This window comes from Strix aluco, chromosome 4, assembly GCF_031877795.1.
Source record: "Strix aluco isolate bStrAlu1 chromosome 4, bStrAlu1.hap1, whole genome shotgun sequence".
Classification (NCBI taxonomy): domain Eukaryota; kingdom Metazoa; phylum Chordata; class Aves; order Strigiformes; family Strigidae; genus Strix; species Strix aluco.
The window spans coordinates 125,344,954-125,365,353 of NC_133934.1; the positions used below are offsets into that span (position 1 = coordinate 125,344,954).

Here is a 20,400-nt window from a genome sequence, read left to right on the forward strand (position 1 = left end):
TTTGTGAAAGAAAACTCATTTTAGTCTAACTTCAATGTGAATGTGTCTATATCCACTACCCTTGTGTACAGTCTTATAAGAAGCCATGGATTTCTCCAACATGGGAATGATAAAGAAGGGACACACACATTTGACAGCACAGCTTAGGAGCCATGTGTATTGCTGTTCCAGATAATTTTTTTGAACACCTGGATATTTTTGCCAGGTAAACGTAATGCTCTGGTTTAACTTGCTACATAAGAGAGAAGATGTCAAGAAACCTTACCAGGATTGAAAACAGGCGTTTGAGCTGTTCTTATGTATGAACAAATGGAGTATAACTTTGTGCTGCTTTTCCTAGAGACACAGTGTAGATCACTCCTCTAGGTAGATGAAGACAGCCTTGAGCAATAATTGTTGACTTTTTGTCATAGATATCAATGATTGTCTTGGGAAACCTTGCAAGAATGGTGGGACATGCATCGATGAAGTTGATTCATTTAGATGTTTCTGCTCAAGTGGCTGGGAAGGAGAATTGTGTGACACAAGTGAGTACTGCTAAACATTGCAGGGTCAAATATTACAGCTTTGCTCTAACAGTGAAGGTTGGTATGTGGTTAATAATAATGGGGTAGTTTCTCTGTTCTATAATTACAGTCTACCAAGTGTTGTTTGCAAAAGTATTTTCAAGAATATATTTGGGTAGCAGCTCTAAAAGGCTCAGTTCTTTTAATAGGACCATAATCTGATTCTTTGGTATAATACAGGATATGTCAGGAAGGGACAATGTCTTCTCCTAAGGAGAGGCAAAAATGAATATACCCTGTCAGGGAGTCCACTCATTATGTTACTTCTATTGCTATAAGCATATGTACTTCTTAGTACTTACTGTACATAAAAGTTTATCCCTTACCCAATCTACTCATACACAGCAGTTTCCAAACTTGAAAAGCTTTCTAGCTTTAGGCCAGTGCAGGCTATAATGTGCTTTCACCTTATTGAAGGAATTTATAAATTTAATATCGGTTCCTTTAGTAAGTGAACTGCTGAAGCCTGACTTCTTACTCAGTGAATATCATGAGTCAGTGTTTTGTATTCTGGGTTCAGCGGGAGCAAGCCTTTACTCTTGCTGCCCTGGCTTGAGACATGTTGGACCTTAGTTGACAAAGAAGTGTACTAGGCCAGTTCATGGTTAAGTTACCTCAGAAGAAACTGCAGTTTGTTTGGTCTTTTTCTACTCTGAATGAAGCCTCTTCTAAAACGTGACAGCAAGGACTTGCTGAGACTTATTACAGGACATGCACCAATTGAGATGTGAAATAAAGAGTGAAAAGCTTTTGGCAGCTACCACTGTCAACAGAGCTTTTTGTGTGGTCTAGATGAAGTTCAGCCTGGAATAATTATGTTCTACCTGTTAAAACATTTGTTTTAATCAAGTGAAAAGAACTTTCTCCAGAATTCATTTATGCGTATGTTATGTGTACACACACACACGTATATAAACAGTTAAGCCATCTAATGTCTTTAACTCTCTGATTTTTGAGACATAAAGCAGGAGAGGGACCCTTAACCAACTCATGTGAGTGTCCTGGATTGAGGCTTCTTTTTCAGGACATTGGTGTCTACTAGAAAGTTTCTTCTGAAGTTCAGAATACAGCTGTTTGCTGGAAAAATGAAACTATTTTGGTGTTCTACTTAAAAGCCATACTGTATGATACTTTTAAGCTGTCAGAAATTCTTTCATAATTCTTGTTCTCTATTAAATCAGTCTTCCTTACTTATATAAAGATAGCCCCATAACAATTAGGAATGCTGTCTTGTACACAATTTATTTCCTTTATAAAGAAGTATTTTATACTTTCTCATGGCCTTGGCTAGGCTAGATCATCTAATTTGAATAACTCTTTTTCTAGATTTCAATGACTGTTCTCCTAACCCATGTCACAACGGTGGCCGATGCATTGATTTGGTAAATGACTTCTATTGTGAGTGTAAGAATGACTGGAAAGGCAAAACTTGCCATTCACGTAAGTGTTCCTTACTTTGATCTTTAGTTTACCCAATGATTTGTTTTCTTTCTTCTCATGAGACTACAGTTCCTGAAATTTAAAATAAAACAATTGCAGTGAAATAATAGGCATATTCTCATTACCTCTCCCAGTTTCCCAGCAACAAAACGGAACATTTGAAAAATGTATTCCTTCACGTAGTGAAATAGTGTTGTAAGAGATGCCCTTAGATTCCACTCTTTTGGTTGTTTACTGGAATACAGCAAGTGGAACTATGCGTTTCCAGTACTGTTGCATTTAAATATGAAGTCTGTAAAAGTAATTTTGTGATTAAAAAGTACCTGATCTTAAAATTCAGCAAGACCAATGGAAATTAAAACTGGTTTATTGTGATGTATAGGTGAATACCAGTGTGATGCGAATACTTGTAGCAATGGTGGAACATGCTATGACGATGGAGATACATTCCGCTGTTCGTGTCCTCCAGAGTGGATAGGAAGTACTTGCAACACTGGTAAGCTTTTAAAACAATCTACAGATAAAGCCAGAAGCGGAGACTTAACTGTTTACTCAATAGACACACTGTTCTAGCTGGCTAGTTCAAAACTGTTCCAGTTGTCTGGTGACTGAAGTTCAGAGTAATTTCTTCCACTGACCTGACATGGTATTGATTTTTAGGAAGCTGTTCTCTACAGGGTGCTTACATGGTCTTTTTAGTAGCTTCTCCTAAGCAGATTTGGAACACTTGGACTTAGGTCTTGACTTCTCTTTTAGTCATTAAGAGGTTTTGTTGGGGACTTACTCCCCAACTTTGCTTGAAGGTTAATAATGTAAATAAGTTTATGACTGAGAGGTGTATGAGCAGACATACTGAAGGAAAAATGAATTGGTGGTTCTTAGGGGATTTACAGGATTGCAGCCTACTGTAGGGAACTACTTTTGATCTCTTTGGGAACTGACTGTAGTCTCCATGGTACATTTTTTCTGAATATGAAACTTTTTGGTCCTAATAAAAGTTGGATGAAGGTAACTTAGTATAGTTTTTCTACTTTTTAGGTACAATTGCAGCATTTAATCAAAATCTGAACTTTAAATACTAGTATTTTATTATGAAATACACCTCACGACCTGGGTAACTCACTGCCAAAGTAGGAATTTGGCAGTATTTGAAGGATGGTTACACAGATGGGGGAAAAAATAGATATCATCTTATAAAAAAACTTCATGGTTCAATCAAACAGTTGAATTGGGATGATGTGACTGATTTGGGAGTCTTTTGACCTTCTTGTAGGTCTTGCACTGTTGACTTAAATGCTGTTCAGGATTGTGATATTGATATATCCAGATGATAGATACCATTTGGTTTCAGTGCTGAATAGAGACCTTTTGTGTTTTCAAAGCTAAAAACAGCAGCTGTATTCCAAACCCTTGCATGAATGGTGGAACATGCGTTGGCAGTGGAGATTCCTTTTCTTGCATCTGTAAAGAAGGATGGGAAGGACGTACATGCACACAGAGTAAGGCTTTTCTCCTTTCTTCCCCTGCATTCCGTTGGGATATTGGGAGTGTCTGGCACAGAGCTGTTAACTGAAACAAGGCAAGTTTACAGAGTTCATGTGCCAAAATATCTGAATCATTCAGGGTGGGAGGTAAGTAAAGAAGATGATGCTCGAGTAATGAATGAAGAGCTTGTCATGCTTCTTGCACCTAGTCTCTGCCAAAATAAGACTTTCAGCCTTCTGTAGCAATACAGTTTTCAGGAACACGTGCAGAGCAAAAAAAAAAATCCTTGCAGAAACACTAATTTTAATAATGAAAAGTATGTGGAGAGGCAGACAGTAGTGTACATTCAGTCATTTTCTTTGAGTATAGCAGTTAACTACTTTGACATACCAATACAATGGATTGGTTAGGTGGAGTAAAGCCTGCAACTTTAATTTTTTTTTCCCCAAGTCATAATGGGGTGGGGGGAAAAGTATTGATGGTGCCCTAATTAGCTGTTTTAAAGCTGACGGTGCTAGCATAAATGCTAACAAATAATGAGGAGCTGTTTTATAATGGGAAAGATTTGTTTAAGAAATCTGGCTAGTTACACATACACATATGAAGCAGAAAAGTAGTAGTAATCCTTTAGAAAGCTTTTAGAGCCTGGTTGAATTATCCACTACCAATGCAACTGATGCCCTGTTTTATTTCTGTTATGTTGCCATCATGCTGCATTATCAGTCTGTGCTGTTGATACATCAAAGTGCACTGAAGCTGTAAAATTTTGCATTTGTCAGTCTATTCATAAAATTTAAGGTATTTCATGGGACTTCTAGGTCTAACTGAACTTCCTTTGCAAGTGTAGAAGAAAACGTTCAATTCTGCATTATCTTTCTTTGCTTCCCTTATCAAATACAGTGTCTCTTGAACGATAATTCTGTACATTAGAAAATAAATACGCCACTAGTTACACTAGTCTGCATTCTTCTTTTTTATAGACACCAATGACTGCAACCCTCATCCATGGTAAGTATGCAAACTCCAGTTCTGTACCTATTGTGAAAATAAAAGTGAGCACAGTAAGATGAATTTCCATTCCAGATTAGAACTAATTCTACCCTAAAATAATTGAAGCCAGCCTCCGTAAAAATCTTAAAAGAATCTTTTGCCATGCCTTATCTATTCCTTGATGGCAACAAAGACCACAAACTAATCCTGAGTTGATTCATATATGAACAGCTAAAAGTATTTTAGTGTAGCCTTCATGCCAGGACTGACTAGTAAATTACTGTGATACGAAATGAATCAGACTTGGTAAGATTTCAGGCATCTATGGTTGAGTTTTAGAATAAAAATGAGAAATCAAAACCTGTTAGTTTACAATAAATAACTTTAGATACTATAAAAATGTCCTGTTAGATCAAATACTAGGTATAAACATGCTTTAAAAACAAAATTAGTTTTATGGAAGATACAACGGGAATATTTTAAATCTACAGGTTGATATTTGTAGTTGAAGGGGGAAAATACTGGTATGTGGTTGAAGCAAAGCATCTACCTTATCTTTCTCTGTTGTTCGTTCTGATGCAATAACCAGTACTTCTTGTATTAAAAAAAAAAAAAAAAAAAACAAAAAAAAAAAAACAACAAAAAAAACCCAAAACACCTCGCAAAAGCTTGGGCTTTCTTGGTATTCACTTTACAGTGCTGCTTTATCTCCTTGAGTTCTGTTGATATACTTTCCCACACATGCACACGCTTTTGTAGGATGTTGCTGTTTTAACAGGTGACTTACTAAGCAGTATTGTTTAATATTATGCTTTCTCTGATGGGAATAGATCATCCCCCTCGAGCAGGAGAAGGTTTAATTAACAAAGCTTTACTTAGAGACCAGTGAAACAGCGTAGATGGCTTAAGTAGACTTGTATTATGATTTAGCAGGGACTTTTTAATTCTGCATTGTTGAATACCAAGAAAGTACTATAAATAGGGACAACAGAAACTTGCATTTGAACATGCTGCATATGAGGCCTATGGTTTTTGCTCATTTTAAGTGAATCTACCCTGAGAACACTTGGTGTAATTATAGGTTTACTATTTTTACAGTTACAACGGAGGCATCTGTGTTGATGGTGTGAATTGGTTTCGATGTGAATGTGCGCCTGGGTTTGCTGGTCCTGACTGCAGAATTAGTAAGTACCTGCATGGGTAAAGACCTGAAAGGTTGTACCATCCTGATGCACAGATCTGAAAGAACACCCTGTGGCACCCTTTTTGCATTAGGTTAGCTGAATTCCAAATAATGAAGCAGAAACCATCTTGTCAGTCAGCCAGGTACTGATACCTTGTAAATAATGGCGACTTATGTCCCTTGCTTCACTTCATTAAATGGAACTGAAATGAGTTGGCTTAAATTATACTCAAAGACTTGCTTGCTGGATTTTGTCAGACGTTTCTGAATGTTCTGGAGTGCTGGACTCATTGAAGTTTAAGTTTTAAGTGTTTTTCTTGATAAGCAACTTATTAAAGATGACGTGTATCACTAGGTGTTTCATTTAACATTAGAAACCAATATCCACTGAGAAATCGCAAATGAAAAAAAAACATCAGGAGTGTAGTGCTGGCATGTGAGTAACATGGATAAGTTATGATGAAGGTCTTCAAAAGGTATAAAACAAACCTGTTGCACTGCAATTATCCTTAAAGATAGAAACTGAAAAGAAGGGGGAACAAAAGACCCTAAAACTGCATTGAAGTGTTGTGGAAGAGTCCTTTTTTCTTTAAATGGAATATTGCTATTTTGACTCGCATGTGATAGATACCTTAATTTTAATTTATTTCTACATTTTTTGGAAGATCAGACTTTGAGTCTTCTGTAGCCTCAAGGCTGTTGGGCTTGGTCCTTCTACTCCATCACTGTGGTGTTGTGCTTTCAAGTTGAGATTTTATCCTCATTCTGGCAAATAGTGAATGAGCCAACACCTGTAGTCAGAGGGTGACTGTAGCACTTCTGGTAACATCTGCTTGGTGATCTCTGGATATAGAACCAGGAATGGCAGATAATTATGTATCTAGATCCAGACACACAGTGAGGGATATTGAATTCTTCTTTTCCAGACAAGAAATGCAGAGAGGACTACTTATAGTCAAAGGCAAATACTGTGCGTTTAGACTGCAGACTTTTTTCTTGCTTAGACTGATATAGACCAAAGGAATAGCTCTGACAAAATGCCTTTTATGGCTGATACCAGAAACAGAGTTAACAGTCACTTTTTTCAGCATACAGAGACTGGAGAATCTTAAACCAAGATAGCTTGAATAGAGGAGGAAAGAGTAGTTAAACCCTGTAGTAGTTTAGATACTTCTGTATTTGCATAAAACTTCATCTTGGAGCACTTCTGAAGGAAGCTAGAATAAAACCAAAAGCCCTTCTGTATCCATTTGGTATTTTCCATTGCCTACATGGGTAGCAGTCTCACTACTACCATTTCTCACGTTCATTTTCTAAGTCCAGTCCTTCAAACACAGAAGATGAGCTGATTCTGTGCATCAGTCAAGAATTGGTGTTTAAACAGTGTTCTGAGGGGTTGGAGTGGCCATTCATTTTCAATGGAAGGAAACCTTTTGAAAGATGCTTTGGAAGAGAATGGTTATTGTTGAAACTGAAGCAGTTGGTGCCTGTGGCTCACAACTTGACAGGGTGGTTCCTGTTGCCTCTGTTGGTAGACTGTTGCATAAATTAGTATTGGTCACTTCCCCAGGATAACAACACATTGCTGTGCATCTGAATGGACTATGCTTCCCTGCCTTTCTCAGTAGATTTCTATGGCTAAGCCTCTGAATCTTTGAAGGTTGTTGTTTTTTTTTTAAGAGGCTTTTGTGCTAAGTGTGTACCTACTAAATCAATCTACTCACTATTTCAAGGTTATTAAGAAAAGTAACATCAAATGTCTGTTACAAACTAAACTGTTACTCTTCCTTATGGTGAATTGTACTGCAGTAAGTCACTTTTTTTGAGCACTGTTGACCCAATTCATTGTTCAGCTCTTGCACTGTGATATAACTTCCTGAAAGCATGTGCTTTTCTAGGAAGCCTAAATGTCTGAGACAGTGCCAGAACAGGATGTGGGACTTCTGTTCTATAGCTGAATGTGGAGAAGATATTAGCAACTTCAGCTGTCCAACACCTCTGCTCTGTGAAATGAGTCAGCATATGACTGCTTCTTTGATCACCAGAACTTCAATTAGGGTGTAATTATGAGAAATCTGTTAGAGGTTACTGCTGAAATAGTAGAACTATCCAACTAGAAGGTTAATTCTGAAGCCAGACTGTCCTTTGCTTGTTAAGAAAGCGGGTATTGTCAGATTACATCTCATTAAATGTTTAATTACAATGTTCTATGTCCTTGCCATTGAGTTTTACCTATTTTCTACCTAGATATTGACGAATGCCAGTCTTCTCCTTGTGGATATGGTGCCACTTGTATAGATGAAATAAACGGATACCGATGCACTTGTCCCCCTGGAAGAATTGGTCCTAGGTGCCAAGAAGGTATTCCTATATCTGCTATCAACCTTTACCCAAAAACCAGTAGGGTACAGTGTAACCAGTATAGAGTTTATACACAGTAGTCTGATGTGTAAGGAACAGTAACTAGTATTTTTTTTTATTTAAATTTGTATAGCTTCAGTAACTCAGAGGTGTGAAGTGTCTGAGTGTGCTTTTTTCCCTTAGTGATTGGAATTGGAAAGCCTTGCTGGCTTAAAGGAATCACCTTTCCCCATGGCAGCAGGTGGGATCAAGAATGCAACAACTGCCACTGTTTGGATGGCCGTATTGACTGCACCAAGGTAAAGCATTTTGACCTATTTTCTTAAATCCTTCGGGCTGAAACAAAGTTACTGTTCATGAAAAAGTCTTTTTTCTGTCTAGACTCTTGCATAGGTCTCCCCCAAACTGCCTTTGTTTAAAACAAAAAATAAGAAAGAGAGAAAAATAAAATGTCTAATGTCTTCCTGTGAAAATACTTAATTTCTTTATAATCATAAGCTACTGCCCGGCTCTCTACCTGCTAGAACAAGCTCTCTAGAAGCAGACAGACACTTTTTGCAGAAAAGGAAATATGAACTGGAATGGAATAATGACCCTTGAAAGGATAAATAAACCACTCTGCCAAAGCTTTGCAAACACTGTTTTAGAGCTCCTAATTTTGTGAAACATTAGTTCCAAGGTAAAGGACACGTAGGAAGAAAAGTTTCTTCAGTGGGTAGTAATCGCCTTTTTGTATTGTTCTACAGTAGGTTTATGAACTGACAAATTACAACCTTTGTATATTTATTATGGACTGTATCCTGGTGGTTGTGACTTAGAAAAAATAAGACTAGCCTAAATGCAGTTTGAACATGTTAGTATATGTGCTCCAAGCCTTTCAGCCCTCCTGAGAGCATTTCTCAGTGGATTTGTGGTATCTGTGCAGCTTTACATCCCAGCTGGAGAGAGACAAGATCAGTGCTGCTTCCAAGTTGTTGGGCTAGGTGGGTGGCTCCAGATGAGCACTAATAGCACTCACAAGTTTGCCTCACACAGCAGTCTCCCACGTTTCACTAGATGCACCAGTTTAAAAACCTCCAGGTTTTATTAATCTGTCTGCCTTAATCTTACTTTGTTTAGCTAGGTATGCACTATAGGCAAAGAACTAAATCTGGCACTTAGTCATTTAGAAATGCTATTTTAGTCCCTTTATGGTGGTGTGATTTCAAGTCTGAGATGTCTTCTGAAGATAACAGTATGTGAAGGTAACTAGAATCTCAGAAATGGTGGTGCAATAAACGCAACTTAACCATATATGGTGTTTGGTTCTTTCATGTGTAACGGAACAAATATGCTTTCTTCCTGACAATTGTGCTTTAAGAAATCCATGAAGTTCCTAAACTAATAGCTTTGTAGTATTAAAGAGAATCTTAAAGTTTGCATCATGAAATGGAGCTGTGTTTGGAAGCTTGCAGCACCTCAATAACTTTGGGGTACCAGCATACTGTTTTCTTTTGGGAGTGGTTAAAGTGATGGTGCTTATCACCAGTGTGCATCAGCTCTTAACATCTTCATCATTCTGTGTCAAGGATCTTGATACAAATTTTGAAAATAAATTAACCCTTGCGGGAGGTGTTTCTCTTTCTAGATTATAGAAGCCTAGATGACTAGTTTAAAATAAATGCTTGAACTTCTGTATAACTCAGTTATGTGGGACAAATCCATAAGTCTCTAAGAAGGTGTGCCCAGTCACTGCTGTCGTGGGTCATCTTTGCACAGTTTTTACTCTTTTGTCTGTACAAAGTGTCCTTGTTTTGTGGAAGAGCAACTCTGTCTGCTACTAGGACTACATCACTATCAAAATACGGATTTTTTTTTTTTCAGTCAGTAGTAGATCATGACCATCTTACATGAATTGCTTATTTTGATCTGATGCATAAGAGCAATTAACTGTAACAGTACTTTGTTCTTTTTAATTTCTAGGTGTGGTGTGGGAAAAAACCTTGTCTGTTACACAAACATTGGGATAATACAAATAACCAGTGTCCCATGGGTCAAGAATGCCAGGAGAAGTACATGAAATGTTTTCAGCCACCATGCACGGACTGGGGAGAATGCAGTGCCTCTGAACCTCTGCCTGCCAATATCAAGTGTCTACCTAATTCTGGATACTTGGACAACGACTGTGCTAGGATTACTTTAATTTTTAACGGAGACAAAGTCCCCCAGGTGAGAACAGAATTAATAATGAAGTATGGCAATATATGTAGGGATGTATTCCATGTCAAGGCATGGATGATTAATGTTTCCAATATGACTCCTTGTGGTCATAAACTTGCAAAATTTATTATTAGACTCCTCAATTGCTATTAATTGTGCTTTGTCTGAAGGGTGAGGCAAAATTAGGGTTTGTACTGAATATTTTGTTTTCTTTTTTAAAATCTCAAAGAACTACTTTCTTACATTTCAAGATGGGGCTCAGACCATACTAGGATAGTTATGCAAGCTTAGTTTCTCACCTTTCATTACAAAACCCTGTTTTTCACTTTTCTGCCCTTTCTTGTTGCCCTCATCAGGTCTCAGTAACTGCAAAAACTCTGAAGATGTTTAGTTTTATGTACTATTTCTTACTTGAACTAAAGTCATACAATCTCCCTTGTTTCAAACAGGGCACTACAACTGAAAATATCTGTTCTGAAATTCGGTATTTACCAGCTACTAGGACTGTTTCTAGGGACAGAACTCTGATAATATTATGCGATCTGTCTTACTCCACAGAGAATGCAGTGGAAGTTGCTATTGTAAGTATGAGACTTATATTAATACGTATAGGAAAACGTTTTCTCATTTGAGCTGGGAAAGAGGTTGTTTAAGCTTGTTTCACTTCAATGCAGGTACTGCAATCTGGGGCTTAGTCTGACTGCAAAGCAATTTTGTGATCTCACAATTTCCTGTAATGCTAGATAGCTGAAACTGCAGGGTTCACTAATGACAGAAGGCTACTGCAACCCCCTGATACATTACTCTAAAGACTAATTCAGCCCAAATTAGTGAACAGGTGTCTACCTGTTCTGTCAGAAACCTTGGGCTATTGACCTTCTCAGTAAGGGGATGCAGTTGCAGGTGGCTGAATGGGATCCTGTGAAGAAGTTTCTGCTGTGCATTTAGAGTGTGGCTGCTTCAGGATGTTCATTAAGTACATAAGTGCTAAGTGGGAAGTGGAAGAAGGTGCAAGTTGAGTAGGTGAAAGTAACTGTTGCCCTACTGAGCTACTGACTTGCTTTAGTCATTTATAGCCCAATCACTCTAATGCTTATGTATTGCTTAGTTTCAAAGAAAGACTTAATTTTCATAGTAGAGTGTTTATCCAAGCAGAAGCTGGACTGTCTGTCTCTACCAGTACTGTAAAGAACGTGCTGAGCCATGATGCGGGAAACAAAGTATATGGTATAAATAGAACAGACTGTTATTAGTCCAAGCTTCTATCTAGATAATCCACATGACTTGAAGTGCTCCAAACTATGACTAAGTTTAGCTCAGCAGTGTAACTAACATGGAAGTCAGTTGTCTTTTATTTGAAGTATGCTAGATTAGCAAGTAGGTGTGTTCCCCTCCAAGTCTTGACACTGCATCTGCAGTTTGGATAGAGCCAGCCATGCTGTTGCTGTAGTAAACTTCTAGGGTACTGTTTGTAACTATGTCAGGTAAATTCAACCTAGTGAACTCAATTAAGATGTAGCTGGATTAGAAAAGTAGATATCCACAGTTAGGTGATTGCAGTAACTTTTTTTTCCCTTTCACTCCCTTTAGTCTTTTGTCCCCCATCGAGATGAACAAGATAATAGTCTCATACAGAATGCTGCTAATACAATAGTAAATGCAATCACTAAGCGGCAAAACAGCACTGTTATGTTGGCAGTAACTGAAGTCAAAGTGGAGACCATTGTTGTTGGGAATTCATCGTCAGGTAAGGTTCCTAATGCATACATCCTCTGTTTTTAGCATTTTCTGTTCCCCTGCTGTCAGTCTTTTCTTATCTATCTTTGCATGTTGGGGAAAATTATAGATCGGGTTGTTTCTTTAATTGCTATTACTAACTGAAGAGAAAGTGGTTTTAAAATCAAGATTCTATGCTTGTGTGTTAGTTTAAATTTAACCTCATCCCTAGCGTAATATCCCCACCTACCCTTGCCACTGTTTTGGCTCTGACTTCTAACCCCGTTCTCCAGTCTAAGCATACCTTTCACAAGATCAGGAGTTCTTCTCATGTGCTGTTCAAATCCTTTCCAATTCTCCTACATTAACCTTAACCCAACCTCAGCCCTTGACACTGCTGCAGTATAGAAACTGAGGCTGTGAGGTAATGAAAATATGGGGAGGGGGAAGACACATAGTGTGATACCAAGTCTCTTCTGAAGTGCTTATGTATTATTTGTGTTAACAAGAGTCAAAGATGTCTAGTATCTTCCAATATGTGGCCATGATAACATAAAACTTTGCTCTCTCTTTCAACACATGTTTCTCACTAGTGCACAGCTGGCTTAAAATTTAATGTTTGTTCCTCTTAATGAGGATATGGTGTGATTGGAGAGACCTTTATCTCTGAAAACTGGCTCTTTAAGAGCTATGCCAAAATAAACAGTTGAAGACTTTGCATGCCTTTGTTCCTGCCTGGGGGAGGCAGGAGATGGTCTCGTGGAAGACCCCTGGTAGGCTCCAGTTCAACTAAACCCCATAGTGGAAATCTTACAATGGTAGGAGACTCTCCCAACTTTTTCCTAGAACTCCGCAACATAATCTTCTGGAAGATCTTCCACCCATAGTCTAAACAATTAGTAAATTGCCTGGTTCCACTTCCCTTGCACTTCCCTTCTAGGGAATGCCTTTCATCTGTTAAAGCCTTGGCAAATGTACTGTTTCCTCAGCTCCCCTGAAGGAGCGTACCAGCGTTGTTCATGTCTTGAACAGAAATTGCGTAGATGATAAAGAATCGAGCTGAGATTCTGGCATACCTCAGCCTCTCTTTCTTCTGATTGTGTGTTAAATGTTAGGGCAAAAGGAATGGGGATTACTTTGCCTCCCACCTCAGTCAGATTCAAAGATTTTCCTAAGAAAGTGGGTAGACTCTGACCTCCTTGCAGCTAGAGGATGGTTGCCAGACTTCTCATTTTAATATGGATGCCAAGTATTGACCAGTGGTCCCTAGTTCTTTAAGTGGAGCTGTTATGAAGTAAACTGTAACCTGGACTCTCATGCTCTTTGATTTGGTTTGTTTTATTGTTGCCCTTTAATTAGGTGAGGTAGGTGGAAACCTATCACAAAATGTTGCGTAAAGACCTGTGTCTGTGTGGAGAATCTCATTTCTGTGGGACGCTCAAGTGTCTAGATGGAGATGGTAATTTAGACACTTCCTTAATTTTCTCTAGCTTTAAGAAAAAATATTCTGAATTTACAATCTGTATACAGACAGTTTGCTGTTTAAGAACCTTTTATTAAGTAAACTTAGATCCACAGTCATATGACAAAATAATAAATCTGATAGCAGTGAGAATGCAAGCTTTGTACTCTAATCTTGGAGAAGCTGCTATGAAGAGCTTTTTTCCTTGCAGTGTTTCCCCCCATTCATGGTTTAGTATTAGACTGCTTATGAAAAATGATGAGAGAATAGCAGTTACTCCAAAGAGTACAATCCTTCCCCAGACTGCTACAATGCAGTTTTTAGATCCCTTGAGGCCAACCATGTTAGCAGTTTATTCTTCCCCCTTTACCAGAAGGTAAAGAATGTGTCATACTCCACATAAGAATATGTTCAGAAGACGCTTCAGTGTTAGAATGAATGACCATGGTTGAAGCAGTCGGTTGTTTTTGTACAGCCATTTGCAGGTTATTCTGTGAGCGGTTGCCTTAAAGCTGCAGAGGGAATTTACATTTGGATCAGAGGTTAGAGTGGCAGGTTGACAGCATTTGTCTGCAGAGCTTTTGAGCAATCCTGCTGTCTACAAAAAGCAAAGCACCTCATGTCTTATTGCCTCTTAACCATGCGTGAACTCTTGCTTATCAAGAAGAGTAGAAGAATGTTGTTGTTCTATCCTAGCAGTAAAGCCCTTGGGGGGGCGGGGGGAAGTCCAAACACACATACATTTTCAGGAATGATTTCCTAGAGAAATAATCTGGGTCTGTGTGGCTGGGAGAGCACTAGTGGGGTTTGTGATTGGGAATGCAGAGAAAAGCAGTTGCCTCAACTCCTTTTGTTTATTCATTGAGCAGTGAAGGCTTATCTCTAGTGACAATATTCTCGTGTTCTACTCTGAATTAAAACTGGAGCATCCTAAAGAGTATATGATTGATTTGGTTGCATAGCTCTAACCTGAATGTTTTTTGAGATAGTTGATAGATAAATGGCTGTGGACTTTGATGGTAAAGGACTCTTCTTTCTGACAGTAAACACAGGACACATTTCTGATTCAAGTACTAGTACTTCTAGAGCAACTTAGAGGCATAGTAATCTTTATAGTCGGCCTCCTACAAGGATAGATTTTTTTTTTTCTTAAGAGTTATTACTAAGGTTTTCTGGGCCAACTTATCTTAAGTGCTTGAGAAAGAGATGCTGCTTATGTAACCACTTCGTTGGAGGGGAAAAAAAACATCTAAAATGTAGCATTTTCCACCCCATCATTAAACAGGGAAAACTCTAGTTTAAAGTAGTAAAGAGCATTTCTAGATGGACTAGTGCATTCAGACAGTTGTTATTGTGCTGTAATGACATCTTATTTCCTTTCTTCTAAAAATCATTCTAGGGCTAACGTGCGGTTACTTATGGATACTTCTCTTGCAGATGTCCAGTGCTACATACCTAGTTCTGTTAACTCAAGACTTTGTGTTTTTTTTCATTTGCCCCCTAGATTATTTGGTTCCAATTCTTTGTGCAGTATTTAGCATTGTTTGGCTGACTTGTATAATCATCTGCGTGTGGTGGACTCGGAAGAGAAGAAAAGAGAGAGAGAGAAGTCGTCCTCCCAGAGAAGAGGGTGCCAATAACCAGTGGGCGCCTTTAAATCCCATAAGAAATCCTATAGACAGATCTTACAGTAACAAAGACATTCGTTATGAATGCAAAAATTTCATATCTCCTCAAAAAAGAACTTGTGATGCAGTAGAGGAGTATGTAGAGTATGAGGAAGAGGAGGATGAAGAGGAGGAAAGAGATGAGGAAATGGACAAATTCCTCTCTCACAAACTTGCAAAGCCTTTGCCGACAAAGGCATCTGACACATCAGAGAGCAGTCCAGTAAAGAAATCCCATCAAATAGGCAAAATGGACAACAGATCTGTAAAAAATGTGAATGCATCAAACTTTGAAGGCAGTAGAGACTAACCTGTATTTGGAATGTAGGCAGACTGCGCCTACGCTTACTGGGGAGGTGAAAAATTGACATCTCCGCTTTGCATCAAGGACTAAAAGTATCTGGAGTCAAATGTTCATAGTTTCTTTATTTTGCGTAAAAAAAAAATAAATAAAAATAAATAAAATTTATTTTGTTTCTTTAGCCTTGTATAAATTATTCAATGACTGTCAGATGAAAAAATGAGTAATCTTTGATAGTTGCTATTTTTGTAAAGTTTACTTATAATACACTCGCTGTGTGGCAGAGGAGAGGTTGTATTTTCAATATGTGTAAAGTTTATTACAAAAGACTGTACACTGTTTACAGAATGTATTTCTTTTTATTACTTGCTCTAATTTAATGGTGGCTTTAAAACCTCCTGGTTGAGGAAATTGTGTGAACTTTAAACTGCTTTCTTGACTTTGAATCTCTATTAATGGCAGCTCACTGCACTTGTTACGTTAGTAGCTTCTGTAAGATTTTTTCCAAATTTGCCTTACACACTTTGTAATAGGAACAAAAAAAATTATAGAGATCTTTCAACTGTGGTTTAAAAGTGGCCTTTTTATTTCTGTTTAATTACTTTAGAATTGCAGTATTGAAGCATGTGACAAGTGCCTTGAGATTAAACTTTTTCTATAGCAACTGTCAAAGACTGCCATATCAATATAGTAAAATTGTGAGAACTCTAGGTTCCCCAACTGACACAGTTTATTTTCTAATAGTGAAAGTGCTTTTTTGTAAATATGTACATATTAAATGAATCACTCTGTATATTTGATTTAATAACTTAAATATTTTGGTCTTTTTTTTACATGTCATTCCTTTTAATTTATGTTGCAGAAAAGGAGGTTTTATGGCAGTTTATAAGACTTTTTTTGGTATTATGTCCAAGATTAGAAAATGATGTTAATACAATCAATGTTAGGAATCTGTTGGTCATTTGTATTTACATAGGAACATAACCACTTATGTGTAAATAGATTCAAAAATGTTTGTTTATCCCCATGTTCAGCCCATCTCAAGAACACTAACGGGTGCATCTACTGTACAGTACCAACATAGCAAGGCATTGTTTTTTTCTTTTGTGAATATGTTAATTACATGTGGTATTACTTTTTTGCGTTTAAATACAGGCCTAATGAAGGGAACAATATTTTCCTCAATCTTGTTTCTGTTGTGCTTTATTCATCTTTCGCTCTAAAGAAAAAAAGATTGGCAAGCTCAGAAGATGGGAGTACCTCATTAGAAATGGTTATTTGTAATGGAAGGCTTATGCGTTGTTTTTTTTAAAGGCTTTATTATTGCTATTAACTGGGCAAACTATAAGTTTATTTTAATTACTGAAGAAGCATAACACTACATACACCTAGTTACCCCACCAGTGAGAGGAACGGATGTTTGAGTATAAACTCTGGCCCACGAACAATGTCAACATGAATGTTTCGAAACCAGTTATTTTATACAGGAACACAGGATTTGCTTTGCAGGATCTTCTGTTTTAGTACTTTTTTTTTTGACATGTTCTTAAAAAAAATCTTTCAGAGAAGAAACTATTTATTAAAGCATTTTATAATGATGTTTGTTGTAACTTTTTTACTTGTGCTAAATATTCAAAACTTATTTTGATAACCTGGTTAGGAGTTAGTTTAGAAAAGGGTACTATCCTTCTCATGTTCCCCAGTATAATCCTGAGTATTTAAACCAAAAACACTTTTTTTTTCTGCTACTCTTGTAACTTTTTGTACTGTAATGCTGCTGTCTTCCATAATCTAATAAAATGATTCCCTCATTGTGTGTAAGATACTTCAGATTGTGTTTGCTTTCTAAGTGCTTGGAGTTCTGATGTGATGAGGCTGAACACAGGAGGAGTGAAAGTCCTGATTTAATACACAGTACTTCCTGTAAGCTGAGCTTACAGCCTGCATCCAAGTGCCGATACTTCCGAGCCAACTTGGCAGCGTTGCCCTCTGCCCACTTGCTGCACCACTAACGGTTTGCGTAGGAGCTGGTATCCCACATGTGGCCTAGAGACAGACATCTTCAGGACCTAAACCAGGACTCTCCCCGTGCTGCCTCTTTGCAAAGTACAGAGGCTGTTTTCAGCTGACAGTTACTGACCCTGTGTATGATGCGCTGAATTTAAAATTACTCCCAGCTGCTGAGCAGAGGCTTGTCTAAGCAGTGTCATTTTCCTTTCTTGGGTGGTAGGAGGGCTGTTAAGCATGCAGGGGCTTGAGGTATTCTTGACAAATCGAGTTGGATTTTTAAGTAATGCCTTTCTCCTCTCTTCTGCAGCCATTCAGACTTTTTACTTATCATGCTCCAATTTCAGTTTAGTAGGTCTGTGCCTGTTTCTTAATGGTGACTTGAAGGGCTTTTATATAGAATATTTTCTGTAGTAAAAGGTGAACCCTTATGTAAGACAATATGGAGTACAAGAGTTGAATTTTTCCTAGTAGCTATCAACCTCTGAAGCAGAATTCTAGATCCTAGCAGAGTTTTTACTGCAGTCATCATACAGTTAGTTGTTATTTTCCTTGGAGTATTGGCTTGTCTTTATCTTGATACATGAGAGTTGTTTTGAAGTTGGTTCTCAAAATCAAATTCTGTTGTTATCTTTGATTTCCACTTTTCAAATATCTGTCTCCTGCCCTTGAAGAAAGGCTGATGGGGCAGGGGAAATCCAAAGCTGAGATAAGGAAACCAACATAATTTTAGAAAGTCATCATTGGAAAAAAAACTCTACAGTGCCTTGGGCATATTTAGTGGCTGGCATGAGTTCCTCAGAAAGAGTGGGAGCAATGCTGTAACCATTCAGGACAGTTCCAGGTTAGAAAAATGTCTTTTTGTAAGGTGTGCTATTCTCTGAGCCTGCAGTATTTGTGAGTACCTGCTGCAGAGGGCAATTTTTGATACCCACGATGTACTTAAAATAGCTGAGAGATTGCGCCTTGTTGGAGGTTTTACATGAATACAAATAAATGTAGTGGGTGTGGTGGCTGAAGGCAAAAGGAGAAATAATGGATTTTTATATCCATATAGCACAGGGCTGTTGCTGTTCTGTTGTGCAGCGGTGAGCTGGCTCACTGCTCCTGAAGGTGCTAGTTCTGCTGCGTCATGTTACTGAAACAGTTTATGAAGTAACGGGGTCACAACAGCGGCGGTCACCTGCTGTTCTGAGCAGAGGGTCAGAGCGTTCCCCCATGGCTGATACTGTCTCCAGGACTTGTTCCCCTGTGGATGTATGAAACCATCATGGACAAGTGTTCAACTTGGTTTTGGCAGGCAAACAGCACTACCAAGAGTTATTTTACGCCGCCTTCATGTGATGACCAAGGGTGAGCTACGTAGACTGAGATGTGTGAAACAAGATGGATGAAGAGGAGGATGAACAAAAAGTAAACTTTTTGACTTGGATGGTTTAACCTTGATCTGTTTTATACAGATTTTATTTCTGTGCTGCTCTTAAATTAATTGCATGTCATCTCTACTTGCTCCACATCACCTTATTCAGTAATTTTGTTTCCTTTTGACTTATTTTGGCATGAAATGTTGAATTCATACATCTCAACTTCTTGCTGGTGCCTGTGTGCTAAGCATTATGTTCCTTCCAGAATCATATCTATTACATGAACTACGTAAGGAGGAAAACCATTAAGTGGACTCTTCCTTGAACTTTTTCTAAGCAGTTAGTAGTTCCAGGTTAATTTTGCTTCTCTGATGCTCTCTTCAAGATCTGATGCTAACCTGAAACACTTGGTGAGCTTGATTCTTTTGGCCATTTGCTGTTGTCTCGTTTGTTCTCCAGCAGACCATATAATTAGTCCTTTTGAGGTCACACTCTGCTTGGATGGAAAGTTAGTTCATATAGCAAAGTAACTCACTGCTGTCCTGTACTTTTTCAAGAACAACCTAAAAGTTGAAAGGCATTTTAGTCACTGCCTTGGAAGCTGCAGAGGACACTAGTTGCAATGCTAGTTGTGAGGTAGCTTGGGCAATAAGGGGTTGGGGTAGCATGGAATTAACTTGCACAGGAATTAGCATTGGTTCAGTTCAGTCACGCGTGTGGTGTATCTTTCTCATGGTGCTGATGGGCTGCCATAGTCCTTTGGATGCAACAGAGAAAGGATGAGCCTGTAGAGGAGTTCAAGTAGCTCATGAACTGTCCTAGGCAGTCAGCATCCCTTCTGTTAGACAGTCTAGATGTGACCTTTGGGGGATTGTTGTGAGCAAGGAGGGTAGAGTGTGGCTGTGCTTTTACTCCTTTCTCAATGGTAAAGTAGGTGTTTGAGTTGCTCATAGTGGGAATCCTGCACTCTCTTTGGAAAAATTGTGTGAATCTCAGACTTGCTCCGTTCATTACTGCAAAGTCCCTAACTAGCCTCTTGTTCTAATTTCATCACAGATGGTGGAATAAAGAATGGGATTATAAAACAGTAAAGGAACAGAATGTCCCCTTGGGAATGAGATATGACTAAATCCTTCCCATGATCATCCCTTTTACAGCACCATTCTCATGCACACAATGTTTCTATACGGGTGTGTGGAACTTTTTGCTCTTGCTCTGTATGCAAGTGATTTCTTTCAGCATGTCAGGGTCTTAGCCTAAGTGAAAAATCTCTCTTCAAACACTGGATTATAAATATCTGCTTGCAATCAAATGTTTATAAATTAATGTCATAACTAATATTCTTAAAGAAGATGTCTTTTTATTTTTCTGCAAGCATCACTAAGTTTTCATGGTCCATTGGGTCACCTTTTTCCTTTCAAAAGCCAGTAAAATCTGGGTGGTTTATATGATTCTCCTTTCCACACTGTATATACTACTTCTGGAGCAAGAAGAAACAGACATTGTACAGGGTGGTGTCTGAATTCATAGCACCAAGTCAGTCTTACAAATGAGCTAGACAGGGACCCAACTCCCTTGCCTCAAAGTTAATGATCCAGGTTATTTGCAGAGAATCAGCATGATTTGCACAAGGCATGTAATTTACCAAAGACTGAACAA

The 20,400-nt window shown here is 38.2% G+C and overlaps 1 protein-coding gene across 1 annotated transcript in view; it reads left to right on the top strand.

Annotated features, from left to right (window-relative positions):
• Window positions 1–17,200, top strand: part of JAG2 (jagged canonical Notch ligand 2) — a 71,964-nt gene extending 54,764 nt beyond the window's left edge. The window contains exons 15-26 of the mRNA XM_074820987.1: window positions 414–527; window positions 1,893–2,006; window positions 2,389–2,502; window positions 3,389–3,505; window positions 4,472–4,499; window positions 5,580–5,665; window positions 7,912–8,025; window positions 8,209–8,324; window positions 9,988–10,233; window positions 10,674–10,805; window positions 11,815–11,971; window positions 14,907–17,200. Of these exons, the coding sequence (XP_074677088.1) occupies window positions 414–527; window positions 1,893–2,006; window positions 2,389–2,502; window positions 3,389–3,505; window positions 4,472–4,499; window positions 5,580–5,665; window positions 7,912–8,025; window positions 8,209–8,324; window positions 9,988–10,233; window positions 10,674–10,805; window positions 11,815–11,971; window positions 14,907–15,379 (1,811 nt within the window). The 3' untranslated portion in view covers window positions 15,380–17,200. The remainder of the gene's footprint in view (window positions 1–413; window positions 528–1,892; window positions 2,007–2,388; window positions 2,503–3,388; window positions 3,506–4,471; window positions 4,500–5,579; window positions 5,666–7,911; window positions 8,026–8,208; window positions 8,325–9,987; window positions 10,234–10,673; window positions 10,806–11,814; window positions 11,972–14,906) is intronic.
• Window positions 17,201–20,400: the final 3,200 nt, after the last annotated feature.